The 14,770-nt window shown below is 32.8% G+C and overlaps 1 protein-coding gene across 8 annotated transcripts in view; it reads right to left on the bottom strand.

The window, feature by feature from the left end:
• The window catches only part of Vps13 (vacuolar protein sorting 13C), a 334,969-nt gene that overhangs the window by 219,241 nt on the left and 100,958 nt on the right, over positions 1–14,770 (bottom strand). For all 8 annotated transcript variants that reach the window (XM_085815349.1, XM_085815348.1, XM_085815353.1 and 5 more), the window contains 3 exons: positions 14,312–14,415; positions 5,626–5,793; positions 2,389–2,696 (listed from right to left, as the gene is read on the bottom strand). In XM_085815349.1, coding sequence (XP_085671475.1) covers positions 2,389–2,696; positions 5,626–5,793; positions 14,312–14,415 — 580 coding nt within the window. The remainder of the gene's footprint in view (positions 1–2,388; positions 2,697–5,625; positions 5,794–14,311; positions 14,416–14,770) is intronic.

Consider the following 14,770-nt stretch of genomic DNA (forward strand, 5'->3'; position numbering starts at 1 on the left):
AATTCATTTACTCAATGTATGTGTAAACTCTAAACTGCTAATCATGTATGTGTAATGATAGCATAGTGGTAAAACTGACAGTAGAATGATTTGTCTTAAGGAGTAATGAGTTTGAATCCCATACTCTTTTAGCAGTATGTTTGCAACTGCTCAGTGTTCCAATATGATTTATATTTGTGTTTTATAATTTATTTCTATTATTATGTGCATTCAATATAATGTTTCATTTATGCTCATATTTATTTAATTTTTCCCCACAAGAATTTATTTTGAAAGTTATAATATTATACAAATTTAAAATGTACTCCCTGAATATATATATACAATACAGTCCGTAATCCGGATGTCCATCATCAGGAATGATCTAAAATCCAGACCTCAAAGCCACAAACTTTTTTTTTGTATGCTTTACACATGCACATTTAATGTATAACGGACGGCATAAGCTAGGCTAAAATTATCTTTACTGATTCTAAGGCATTTCAGTTAATGTTGCAGATTGTGCTGTTCCTTAATCTTCTAATTGGATCTGGCTTATTATTTTTTGCAGACTGTTAGAGTAATTTTATAAAAATTAAGCTTGAACTTTTGATTATGTCAAAAAGAGTTTCCAATTCTGGATCTGCCAAAGATTTATTTTATTTTATTTTTTTGCACAGTGCACTTTGGGGTTTCCAACTTTAAACTTTCATTACCAGTTAACATGAGACAGTATTAATGACCTACACATTTTTAATAAAACATTTTTTTAAACTTATTATAATAATTGCTTTAAAATTCAGTCCTCTCCAGCTGAAGTGCAGAAATTATTTATATATTTCCATTTTCTTTACATTATATATAAATATATAAAAAGAAAAAGCTTATCTTTATAACTTTTCCTATAAAAAGAGATATGAATTTGAAATTTTTTAATTATAAGTAATATTTTGTGACTTATGCATACAATATAAATGCGCATAGGGCATTTTAAAACAATGAGATTTCTAATAAATTATCCAGCTATGACACTGAGGAAATTCCTGCTAAAATTTTATATATTATCTGTTTTCCCCCAAATTTGGCATATTTAAAAAATACACCGTCTCTTGTGGCAGTTAGTGATATACAAGTATAGCAAATTTTGTGTAAATATTGTGAACCTTTCTTTACAGTTGCTCTGTATTTTTAAAGTATGTGCTATCTTGAAATGTGCTTAAATTTTTATTTACTTTGTAGTAACAGTACATTTTAGTTTTAATTATATAGTATTTCATTAATATTTTAGGCTTCTAGAAATGCAGATACCTTTTTAAAAATTACTTCAGTTTCTATGCAATTAGAGATGCTAATAATATGTATAGTAACCTTACTTATCTAAAAATTGCTAATGTGCTTTACTTTCACAGTTCATAACCAGAAATAAAAATTTCCAATAACATCGAATCCATCATAAGAACATCTTCAGAGTCAGAATCCCTTTAGTTAAATAAAGAGACATCTAGTGGCAGTGAGTGCAACTGACCACTAAACTTCCGTAAATGCAAATCTAATGCAGTAGTGTGCATTTAATTGCCATAATTTTCATATGTAAGCAATTACTAATCTGACCACATGTCTATATTCATAACAGCAGTATTTCTAAATAAATATTTGTGCTAAAATCATCAAAGACCATCTAATAGGCCAATACTCTCTGCCAGATCATGCCTAGTATTTTAAAAGAAGTCTTGCCAGAATTACTGAACCCTCTTCTGGCAATCATCAAAACTCATATATGGTTCCAACATGACTCGGTGCAACTTCATTTCAGTATGAATGTGCTGAATGACTTAGATACAATATTCCAATGAAAATGAATTGGTCAGTGTGATCTCATTATTTTGTCATCACAGTCAATCAGTTTCTCATATTTGGAAATTTTATTATAGGATTACATGCATCATCTAAAATACATATTTTTGTCAACGTATGCGAAGGAAAGATATGACACCTGCATTCATATTGGTACCACTGCTTTGAGTAGTTTCCATAATTTGCTCAACTTTTGCTCTCTTCCTCTGCTATTCTTGTGCCCACTAACACTCATAAGCTCCATGCTTGAGTTATGCCTGCAGATTCTATGACAAAAAGTGTTTCTTTAAAGGTCATCTATCATCACTTATAGATATTTCTAAATTGGAATTTAAGGAAATTAATGGACTAAATATATGAGAGGTTTTAAATGATGTTCATAACATGAATTGTGCATCAAAAGGAAAGTCTTCAGTTAATTGGTGAAACAATAAACTTAAGTGTAGGTCATTAAATTCTTTACTCTGGAAAACAATTTCATATAGAGTGAGTACACACACACACACATATATATATATAACAAAAAGTAAATAAATACTAAAAAATATCTAATACCTAAACAGCTGAAGATTCTGTAAATCCAGGACCATTTCTTCAAATATTGCTGGTATTCCTAATTCATTCTTTTTTTCGCCAAGCATAAAATGATTCATAATTTTTAAGATTCCAAGATCTACAACAATTGTATTAGTAGACAAGGAGTTCTGTGGTGTAATTATCACAGGTGCCTGTATTACAATATCCAATGATATCCTCGTAGATTTTTCATACACTTCTTCCATGCTTTGTTTTGCAACTTCAGCAGCAACAGCACTTGCTTCTGCAACTCTGTCTTTAGCAGCTTGAAAATGGTCTAGAAACATCTGAAAAATGTAAATATTATATAGGTAAATGAAATAACAATCACTTAACAATAGGACTTAAATTACACTCTTAAGTATTTCACAGAGAGAGAAAAAAGATAATTCTTAGAAACACAGCTTTTTTTAGTATTGTGTAATTTATTAACTGTATTTTCACTATAACTTCTTTCTTTCTACTATAATTACACACATTCAGTAGAATAGTTATGGAAAGGCTAATTTCAAAGGATGGATGCCTTTATAGGGGATATTCAAAGAGAAACTGATTTACATTCATATATGAGGAAAACCTTGAAAACTTATGCCATAAAAACCAAACCTGGGATGAATCACTGGTTTCCAGTAGTCTTGCACCACTTTACACCACACCAATAAAAAAAATTTTTTTTTTTTTTTTAAAATTATGTTTCCTGCCTGGGTGCAGATGTCATTATTTCATATGACCAGTTTCAACTTGTTCTCTCAAGCAGTTTGTATACACGAATTTTCATAGTAAATGCCTTGTGTGTTCTTCATTAAAATGGATAAACTTGAATATCGTGCAGTCATAAAATTCTTCATTCTGGATAGATCAACCCCTAAGGAAATTCCTCCAAAGTTGACATGAGTTTATGGAGACTCTGCTCCTTCCATGTTGACTGTTAAAAAATGGCAGATGAATTTAAATGTTGTCGCACATCCCTAAAAAATTATGCACATGAAGGACAGTCAAAAACTGCAACTACACCAGAAAACATAAAAAAGTAGATGATAGGTGAGTGAAATAGCTGAAGCTGTGGGCATACTGGAAGAAAGGGTGCGAAACATCTTGCTTAAAGAATTAGAGATGCAGAAGCTCTGCACAAGATTGGTGCTACGTTTGCTGAATGTCGATCAAAAGCAATTGTGGAAATAATTTTTGCAACAATCTTTGGAGCGATTCAACAGAGATCTAAATGATTTTGTGCAGCCATTTGTCATCATGGATGAGACATGGGTCCACCACTACACGCAAGAAATGAACAGTGGTCCAAGCAATGGAGGGAAGCTGGTTGTTTAGTGCCAAAGAAAGCATTAAGTCAATTGCATTTGCTGGAAAGGTTATAGCCAGTGTGTTTTGGGATGTGAAAGGAATCTTGTTAATTGATTACCTTGAAAAAGGGAGAACAATTGCAGGCAAATATTACTACAACCTTCTTGACTAGCCGGATGCCGAAATTCGTAAGAGGTCTGACTCAAAGAAAAAAGAAAAAAGAAAATCATCTTTCACCAGAACAACACACCTGTGCATAAGGGTGTGTTGGCAATGGGAAAACTGCGGGATTTGGGTATGATTTGCTCAGTCATCCTCACTAGTCTCCTGATTTTGCACCCTCAGACTTCAATCTGTTCCCAAACTTGAAGAAATTTGTTTCTGGGAAGCGCTTTGCATCTAATGAAGAAATTGAGAGGGTCTTAAATGAATATTTTCACAATGTTCCAGACTCTCACATTGGAAAGGAATATTGATGTTGGAGAAACACTGGACCAAGTGTATTGAAGTCAAGGGAGATTATGTAGAAAAATAAAATCAGTTTTCAACTGAAAGTCGCAGTCTTTCATTGTGAGGTCAAGAACTTTTCACCTTAACCTTGTATCTACTTTTTTGTTTATTCAAAGGAAGTTAACAAAGTTTCTAAATTAAGGTCAGATCTAAAATTAAGCAAAAATTTAATCTTATAATCAGCATTGATTTTAGCTAAAAACTTAAAGTAATTCAAGAAAATCTGATTAGCTTGCCACTTGAATAAAAAACACTTAGTCTCTTCCATCAGCAAAAATATTCAGTGGATTTTTTTTCCTAAATTCCATCAACAAGGACACAAAGCTAAAGAGAAATTAAAGCACCACCGGTTTAGTACAAACAAATGGGGAATGATAAAAAAAGTAAAACGATTTATATATTTTTTGAATGAGTGGATAAGGATTAAAATGATTAAAGTTTTTTGGATCATCCTGATGAAGAAGATATTAATTATCATGACAAAATAAATGATTAGCCAATAATAACTCAAGCTATCATCTCAGCAAAACAGTTTCTTCATTTGTTATACAAAATGATACCAAACAGAAATTGCAATCCTTAAGGGTTTAATTCCTTTTCTGACAGAAAATATTCTTTTAAGCTTGTGCCTTAAAAATTTAGTTATATTTATTTCAAAAACTTAACTTCTAAAAATAATAATTTAAAGACTGTGTCTGTTTTATATCATAATATGCTTACTATTTGCTTAATAAGATATAACAAAACATGTTAAGGCTGCTTAAGAAAAGGAAAGCCTTCATGGAAGATTTTTCTCAGAGAATCTAGCTCATACAGATATCACAAAAAAACCAATGGTAAATCACAAAAGAACCAATGTGTGTGGGGTAAATCACAAAAGAACCAATGCAATGTTAACAGGATTCAAACATTAATCAAATTACTAGTGCTAAGCCCTCTTATTAAAACAAGCACAACTGAGCCAACATACACTGTTTTCAGTGATCAAATGTAAAATTCTGTCTGCTTGAAATATGATTCAACCTACACAGAGTTTACTGCAAAAGTTTACTGGATTCAGTCTGTTGCAAAGTAAAAACAGAATTCAATAATTGCAAATGAATAAAAAATCTTGTACACTAAATGGATATCACATCCTCTAATGTTTATAAAACCACAAAATCCCATGCAGAAGGCTCATTTATCAAAAATCAAATTGGGAGGAATTATTGATCTTAGGTAGTCCTACTCAACTAGCCACTGTCAGCCTCACTCAGTTGTGATTTATCTCTAATTATATATTATGGAAAGAAACATGCCATTATGAAAATTAAAATTAGGTATTTATGTAAGCAAACAGATTTTTTTCATATAACAGCTTATATTCTTTGCTCATTTAAAATTTTATACATTAGCAAGGATACTTACAAGAAGCGAGGATACAAATTTATTCAAAAATATGATTTTCATTCTCCCAAAACTAACACAAATGCTCATGTCTATCGCAGACATGTTAATGTAATTTTCATCATCAGTAGCATCATTGAAAATAATTAATTTTACATCAAGAACTTCACCAGCAACAGAACTTATAATCTGAAAATAAACAGACAAAATATTTCAACAATAAAAATTGACAAACAATAAATTTATTTACTTTGTCAACTGTTTAGAAATAAATTTTAAATGTTAAATACATTTCTCTTATGTTGAATAATATGCAATACAAAACATGTAACTTTTGTAGATTTGAACTTCATAAAATACATAGACATGCAGTTCAATTATTGTTCATGGCAAAGTCAATCATTGCCATAGATGAATATAAGAATCATTATTTAAGGAAGAGTACCAAACATTATAACCATGTAACTTAGTACAACTTACAGAATCCATATTTCATTATATTAGCATACTAATCAAATTAAAAAGACCTATACATTACTGGCAAGTATGGAATATCAATGCATTCTGAAATTATTCGTCTTTCCTTAACATGTTCTTCATATGTCTCAAACTTCACTTTACTGCAGAAGATAACCATTTGTGAAAATTTCTATAATAGTTTAACAGCAGTGTTCTGATTCTAGCTAATTTATTTATTTTTCAGAAAATATGATAAGTTTTCTGCAAAATGCTGTTTTAAACCCCTATTAGGGAATATCAATTACTAAACAGGGAACTATGAAATATGTTAACATTTTAAATATATGCTTTAACTATATGCAAAGTGAATGCTAGTTTTTCATATATATTAGAAACAACAAGAAATCATGCTAATAAAATATACACATATGCATAAATACAATAACTCAGTCAACTACTTCTCATCACTTTCTTCCATATTTCTTTTTAGCATTTAAAATAACAGAAAGTTAAGATGCAACATAAATACATATATATATAGGGTAAGTCAAAATGAATATAGCGGTTACAATCGGCTATAACTATTTAATGGAAAAGAATTTATCAATAAGAGTAACACAGAATGTAGATGGAATTACAAAATTTCTTTAGGTAAGGTGCAGGTGCAGTGAAGCGGAAGCCTACACATGCGAGTTGAAACTTTGCAACGACAAGAAACCTGTTCATTGCGGGCGTCTCATTAGTAAAAATGACGAGTCCCGTGCAAAAAGCATTCTGAGTGTTAGAATTTGAAAAATGTCATTCTATTATAACAGTGCAGAGAAGATTTCATCAGCGTTACAAACAAGAACCTCCAAATTCAAACAACATACGCAGATGGCATCAGATGTTCAGATGTTTAAAGAAACAGGATGTCTGTGCAAAGGGAAAAGTAGCGGAAGGCCACGTGTTTCAGCAAGTAGAAAGAATTTGCCGCATGCATGAAAGAAACCCACAGAAATCGACAAATGAAGGCAGTAGGGAGTTACAAATGCCACAAGAAACAGTATGGCATGTTCTCAGAAAGAGGCTGCAAGCAAAACCACCCATCATTCAACTTGTGCAGCAATTAAAACAGGAAGACTATGGCAAACATATGAATTACTCTACGTTTATGCTGGAAAGCATGGAGAATGAAACAATGGGCTGATCATCTCATTTTTAGCGATGAATCAACCTTCGACATAAGTGAGGTTAACCAGTACAACAATCAAATATCGGGTTGGGAGAAGCTTTCCACTGTAATTGAACATGAACATGATTCAGCGAAAGTTAATGTGTTCCGCGCAATCTCATCACATAAACTGTACGGTCCTTTTTTCTTCAGTGAGAAAAGTGTGACATCAAATGCTTACCTATACATGCTTGAGGTATGGTTAATGCCACAGCTAGACTCTGATTCCACGGATTACATCTTTCAGCAAGATGGAGCACTCCCACACTAGAGTACGGAGGTTCACACATTTTTAAATCAACATCTTTCGGTCAAAGTGGAGCTGCTGCCGATGCCTTCTACTCTTGGCCACCAAGATCTACTGACTTGACACTCTGTGATTTTTTTCCTATGGGGTTATGTGAAAGACAGGGTGTTTGTGCCTCCCATACCCAAAACAACTGAAGAACTTAAAGTACCCATTTGTAATGCACTTGCATCGGTGACTGAACAAATGCTTCAGAATGTATGGCGAGAAATGGACTACTGCCTAGATGCTGTCCGTGTGACCAAGGGAAATCACATAGAACTTCTATGACATACATATACAAAATTTTGACCTTTACCTCTACATTATGTGTTAATCTTAAAGATAAATTCCTTTTCAATAAATAGTTATAGCTATTTGTAATCACTGTATTCATTTTAACTTACCTGAATAGAGAGAGAGAGAGATATCATAAATAGCTGAAATCTTTTTTTATACATAATTAATAATTAAAATGGAAAACTTTTACGACATCCGTAACTCTGCATTCTTACTAGTGACAAGTGATTATCATTACGGAGGTCGAGAAGGATACAAATTAAAATTTCAATTCATCAATTTAATGCAGGCTTCAGTTAAAGCCCAATCTTTACTGTACATATAACAGTACATAATCAAATTACATAAAATTGTTTTCTAGGCATAAAAAAAGTACGACTGGTTTCCAGATTATTTACTGCATTGCAAAATAAATAGACTTATAAATACATTGGCCAACATTGTGACATTTTGAACCCTTTTGCAAAATGCATTATTTTTTTACACTTAACACAAATTAGTGAAACAGCCTCCCCCCCCTTTTTTTTTTTTGTGCGTGCATTTGCATATGGAAAATCCTTGGCTAGACCCTGATATACGAGGGCCATCCAGGAAGTAGATTACGTTTCTGTCTGTGTCCGCTAGGGGCGGGGCTAGCGCGGCCATCTTGGGGTCAGAGCGTTGCGCAGCTCAGTCTGCATCTAGCCGTGCTAGTGAGAGGTTCGTGCTGTGCTCCGTTCAGATACTGTGACAGTTTGAAATGTCTGCGTTAATTGAAAATCCCGCGAGCTGCGAGGTGCGCTCAGTAATAAGGTTTCTGACTGCAAAAAACTGTAAACCGATAGAAATCTATCGGCAGCTTCGTGAAGTGTATGGGGACAACATTATCACTGAAGGTGGAGTGCGTCAGTGGGTCATAAGATTTCAAAATGGCCGAACCAATGTTCACGACGAAGATCGAAGTGGGAGACCCAGCATAGTGACCGCCGAACTTCTCGAAAAAGTCGATGCTAAAGTCCATGAAAATCGAAATTTCACAATAACGGAACTTTCTTTGAGTTTTCCACAAATTTCACGAAGTTTGTTGCACGAAATCATCAGCGAAAAGCTTGGTTACCACAAGTTTTGTGCAAGATGGATTCCAAAAATCTTGACAGAGGACCACAAAAATCAGCGAATGGCTGCAGCGTTGAACTTTTTGGACGCTTACCATAAGGATGGTGACTCTTTACTCGATCGCATCGTTGTGACGAAACATGGGTGAAACATGTGAACTGTGAAACGAAATTGCAATCAATGCAGTGGGGGCACACAAGTTCTCCCCAAAAACCCAAGAAATGCATGCAAACAATGTCGGCAAGGAAGATGATGGCGACTGTTTTTTGGGACAGAAAAGGTGTAATTTTGGTGGACTTCCTGGAAAGAGGCACTACAATAAACTCTCAAAGGTATTGCCAAACTCTCCAAAAACTCAGAAGAGCAATTCAAAACAAGCGCAGAGGAATGTTGAGCTCTAAGATCTTGTTGATTCACGACAACGCCCGGCCCCACACGGCAAATGTCACTCGTAAAGTTCTTGAATCTTTTAAGTGGGAGTTGTTTCCTCATCCGCCGTACAGTCCCGACCTGGCACCGAGCGACTTCCACCTATTCCCAGCAATGAAGAAGTGGCTGGCTATGCAGCGTTTTGATGACGACGTACAGCTGCAGGAAGAGGTAACGAAGTGGTTGAAGGCGCAGGCGGCCGAAGTTTTCGACGAAGGAATTTCCAAGCTCGTACATCGCTACGATAAATGCCTTAATTTGTATGGTGACTATGTAGAAAAGTAGTATTTGAGTGTGGCTTTCATCTGTATATAATAAAATTTGTTTCCTATACTTTGTTTATTTTTTTATTCCAAAACGTAATCTACTTTCTGGATAGCCCTCGTAGATGAAGCTGCATGACATAAAGATATTTACTTATCTTTCTTTACTACAGCGATTTCGATAAATTTTTGCTTACAAATATCAAATTCAGATCTAGTGTATAGCTCATTCATAACACTATCATTTATAGATCATTCATAATACTATTATTTGTACATAACTGGAATATTGTGACTGGTCTTTAATAAAATAACAGTTATTATATTTCCGAATTCACCTTGAGCTTTGTTTACATTTGGAAAAGGTATTGTAGCTTTATTGCCAACATTACCATAATAGTGCATTTTATCAAAGACATATTTAATATTTTTAGCCTCTTGAATTAGGGATTGGCTTGCTTCAAACCATGCTGTTGTAATGTTATCCTCAGTTGCACAATTGAAGCAAGTCTCAATTAAAGTTAGTGCGGTGCATCGAGATTACAGGACTTAATCGAATGCAGAAATGGCATGCGGAAAGCAAATATGGAACCAGGAGTGAAATTATGGAAATCGGTTGTGGAGTTATACACATTTATATGCACAGAGGATGTTTTTTGTATAGACAAAAAGTCTTGTAAAGTGAATAAAGTGTCTTGTGAAATGAATACACGATGACGACACAACAGTTAGCATATAAGATAACAATACATTCAGAGCACTCTATATCTGAATCTTCTTCATGAGTTTCCACCATGTTAAGTTTAATGTCACCAGCATAAAAAAAAATTTTAGCATAAAATCTGCTGTGTGGAGCATCACAAGATCGTGGGAGGATGTGCCCCCAGATACGTTAAAAAATGCTTAACATAATTTATGGTCAGCTACCATATTTCATGGTGATGGCGATGAAGATGATAGCGGCAAATTTGAAGGTTTTCTGACATCGCAAACTAAAGGTGAAATTTTCCAGTTATTGGATTTTGTAAAGAAATATGGAGAGTGGTAATAAAGGAAGATATAACAGATGTTTTTCATTGTGATGACAATGTCCCAATCATCAATCAATGGATGGCGAAATCTGTAGTATGGTTCTAGATCCAAAAAATACCACTTCCGATCGATAGTGAAGAAAGTGACAGAGGGGTCACTTTCGAACGAAACGAAACGAAAAAATTTCGATTGACAAGTTAGTCGGTATTCTCACTACAGCAATTACAGGACTTGAACATTCGAACTTTGTAACTGAACAAGAAATTACATCTGTTTATATAATTAAAGAGAAAGTATTAGCACAAGAAATGAAGCAACTTAAACAACTTACATTGAAAGAAATGTTGGTACTTTTCTGTTTTGCCAACGCAAACGATAAAGTCGCTAAGAATGGTACAACTGATGTCTAACGGAATATCTTCGCTGTTAACTTTTTATGCCTCATTTTCAAAACAAGTCACAGCCATTTCTTATCAGACTGATTGTTTCTTTCAATACTGGCATACAATTACATAGAATTTTTACAAGATAATTAAATTTTATGCTCTAAGACAATTTGTGGTAATTAAGTCAATTAGAATTCAATCACACACCGCTAACCCGATGGCGAAATTATAGAAAAGGCAAAATCAAGTGTTAAATTCATCAATTCTAATAAGAATGCACTAGCAAAGTAAAGCACTGTGGTTTTACGTAATTTCTGAGTAAGCTATTCATACGAATTGAAATAATTCTTGCATTTAAACTTGTATTCCAAATTAAGATTTAACTTGAAATTAATGTAGACAATTACTGAGAGAATTAGATTTTTGCAACGTAGTTTATGTGAGATGAGATCACTTGGGGTCACATGATACCAACCGACGAATCAGGATGTTGAACCATTAAAGCATAGTAAATTCCTAAATTAATGTTTTTTTACAAATTTATTGTCTTTATTTACTGGCTTTTTACAAAATTTTAAACCATATTAAAATGTTTATACCTACAAACGGAAAAGTACTGAAATGTTTAATAAAGTAAACAAATAAATATTAAGCTTTTTTTTTTTTTTTTTTTTTTTTTTTGTAAATTTTGATACTCTTTAGATCATAATTGCTCTTTATTTCATAAATTACAATTTCATATTTTTAGTTGTATAATTTATGCATGCCATCTTACCAGATTTAAATTCATGATCAGTAATCCAGAAAAAACCCTAATCTGGAATCCCCGAAGTCCCGATGAGTCCAGATTATGGACTTTGTACTGTATTGCTATCTGCTTGATTTTGCGCTGTTTAACTCATTGTGTAAAATTGCTTTAGAAACAATTCCTTCTTCTTAGATTTTTTACCATTGCAGACTTCACACATTGACAGAGACAAACTGATTATTTAGATAGCGATTGATGGCATATTTTTTACCTGCTTCTATTTGAAGTTGATTGCAGCCTCCATGTCCAATTGCTGTGAGCTTCATTTGCTTCAAAACTCTCAGATAATGATATCTCATCACTATTGAATTTTGAAATTATTCACTGAACGACACCCATTTCTATGAAGTCAAAATGGTTCATGTGAAGGAGGTTGTCATTTAAGATGATATGGTTGTTCTGACTCCATGTATTGAATGAAACACTATTTGATATAAAAATATATTTTATTATACACACAGGAATGAGAGTCGTACCAGAAGCATTGCGTAGCAGTCTTTTCACTCCAACGGCACCAGCCAAAAGAGGTTGTGAGAAGATGTGACATAAACAGAACAGGTGATGTGCATCTCTTGCTGATTGGCTGATGCCGTGCCTCTCGCACGCGTGATGAAATGCTGCACATGCATCAATACTACATTGGACTTTTCTTTGAAGCCAGTTTATCTTATTTAATTTCTTGAAATAATTTTTCATATGCCTCTCTGTTCATAACAGTGTATTTAGATATTTACTATTTACTAAGTTGTTAGCAAACTTTTCTTTCCACACAGTTAACGAAGTATTCATTTTTAGGGCAGAAAACTTTTAAAAAAAATATATTATTGAGAATTCTTTTTAAAAATGAGTTACATTAAAGTATAATAATTTCTGAATAAACAATATGGACATGCTCCTCTTGGCATGGTTGCCAGATCACTTAGATCAATTTCTCATATTAAACAGTCACTGTGTGAAGAGTAACGAATCAGCACATAGATCATTCACTGACAGAATCATACTGAGTACTTACTTTTATATATGTGGGGGTAACTGGGCTGTAACTGAAAGTTGCCAATAAATAACCAAATTAAAATTTTAATTGAATTCTTTCCCAAACTCTATAGTACTAACTAGTTGTCACTAGTAAGAATGTGAAATTACAGATGCTCAGAGATACTTTACTAGTACTTATATGTCAAAACAGATTTCAGCTATTTAACATTACATATGTATAATTCTTCTTATAGACACAAATTTACTAGATGCTTTTTTAACATCAAATTATCTAAAAAGTTAGATCATTCTTTTTTCTTTCCTATTTCCACTTCTCTTTATATAGCTCTGCGTACTGTTACTATATAGAGAGCATTTCACTTCAGTTTCAAATTTTCAATTTATAAGTTCAAAATTTGTGTTTATAACATTTCAATAGCAACAAAAAAATTCTACAACTGCTTTAAAATTATTTCACTTCCTGAGAGGTTTTCTTTATAAATAACTTCATCATCATCAAAGTCATATGCTGGTCGATGATCAGTGTTAATGAGATTGCTATCAGTTAATACTTGACAAATAAAATTCAACAATTTCAGCACAGCTGCGAAGTCCACTTCCCAGAAACCCAAGTCTGATGGTTGTAGTTTCATCAATATCTAAGACCACTGCTTGCTATACCTAATATAATTAGTTGCATAATGAAAGAAAAGTTCTTTTGATACATCATTCATTATACATTCCTCCTCTCCTCCATGTCCATGAGAGTACTTTTGAGTGCCTTTGGGACAGTAAATCTTTCCTTATATGTCAGTTATTTAAACCTCTAAGAGGCATGACTGCCTTTATCTAGTCATGAGATTCTTTGTCACTTGGTGCGTACTAGCTTATAATTTAAAACATTTCGACTTCTTATTTTCTTTAATGATGAAAATATCATCTTAATGAATGGAAGTTTATGAAAACAGAAATTAAAGTAAGTAATTATACAAATCTAGTTTGTGAACACTGTTTAAATACAGATATTCAATGAGCAGTTTCAAAAAGATGTGTCACTCAAAGGTTTAATCATGTTGCATAAGAAGACTTTTGAAACCAAACACAAAAAAACGTAAAATATATGTTTTTGAATTGCAATTATAACTTTCATTGAAATACTTCCTGAATCATACCAACTAAGAATAGGTGGCATTTAATAAACCATGTTAAATCAGATTCCCATATGCAGACATGACATTAGTTATCAATGAAAATCAACAACACTCTAATCTGTCCTTGATATCATTCATTTTCAGACTTAGTTAATACTTGAAACAGCACATTCTGATTAATATGCATTGAACTGATTCTTCAAGCAAATCAGTAACCAGGGTATGCACAGATAATCTGAAAATGGCAATGTAAAATGATAATTTACATAAAAGTAGTAAAAATCATAGTCTTTTTTGATCTCATAAATACCTGAGGATAAAGTGCTTTGGGTGATGGATCATAGACAATCATATCTTTCAGGGATGCAGACAAGGAAGTTTTCAATTTCTGCACTGTAACTGATGCATTCATACCTAAAAAAAATTTTTTTTTTTTTTTTAATTTAAATTCTCGAGTGAAAAACTGATGAGAAGTTAAGTTTAAGCCAGTTTCAATTTATAAACATAAATACAATTAAAATTAAATTTTAAAAGTACTCTCTAAAATAATCTACTATCAGGTTACAAAGTTAAATTCTTAAACAATTTATATTCTGAAAAGGAATTTTATACATTTTTAGCAACTTGCATAATTCTTTTAGCTACCCACCACCCAAATTTAAGTTAACTAGAATTAAAACATTCCTTCAATGAATAGAAAAATATGCAACAATTGATAAATTTTAATTTCAGCATTAAAAGACTATATATATGTTTTCCACCTTAAACC

Source organism: Stegodyphus dumicola, chromosome 4 (genome assembly GCF_044657685.1).
Source record: "Stegodyphus dumicola isolate Sdum_Otavi_A_Nest chromosome 4, ASM4465768v1".
Lineage (NCBI taxonomy): Eukaryota > Metazoa > Arthropoda > Arachnida > Araneae > Eresidae > Stegodyphus > Stegodyphus dumicola.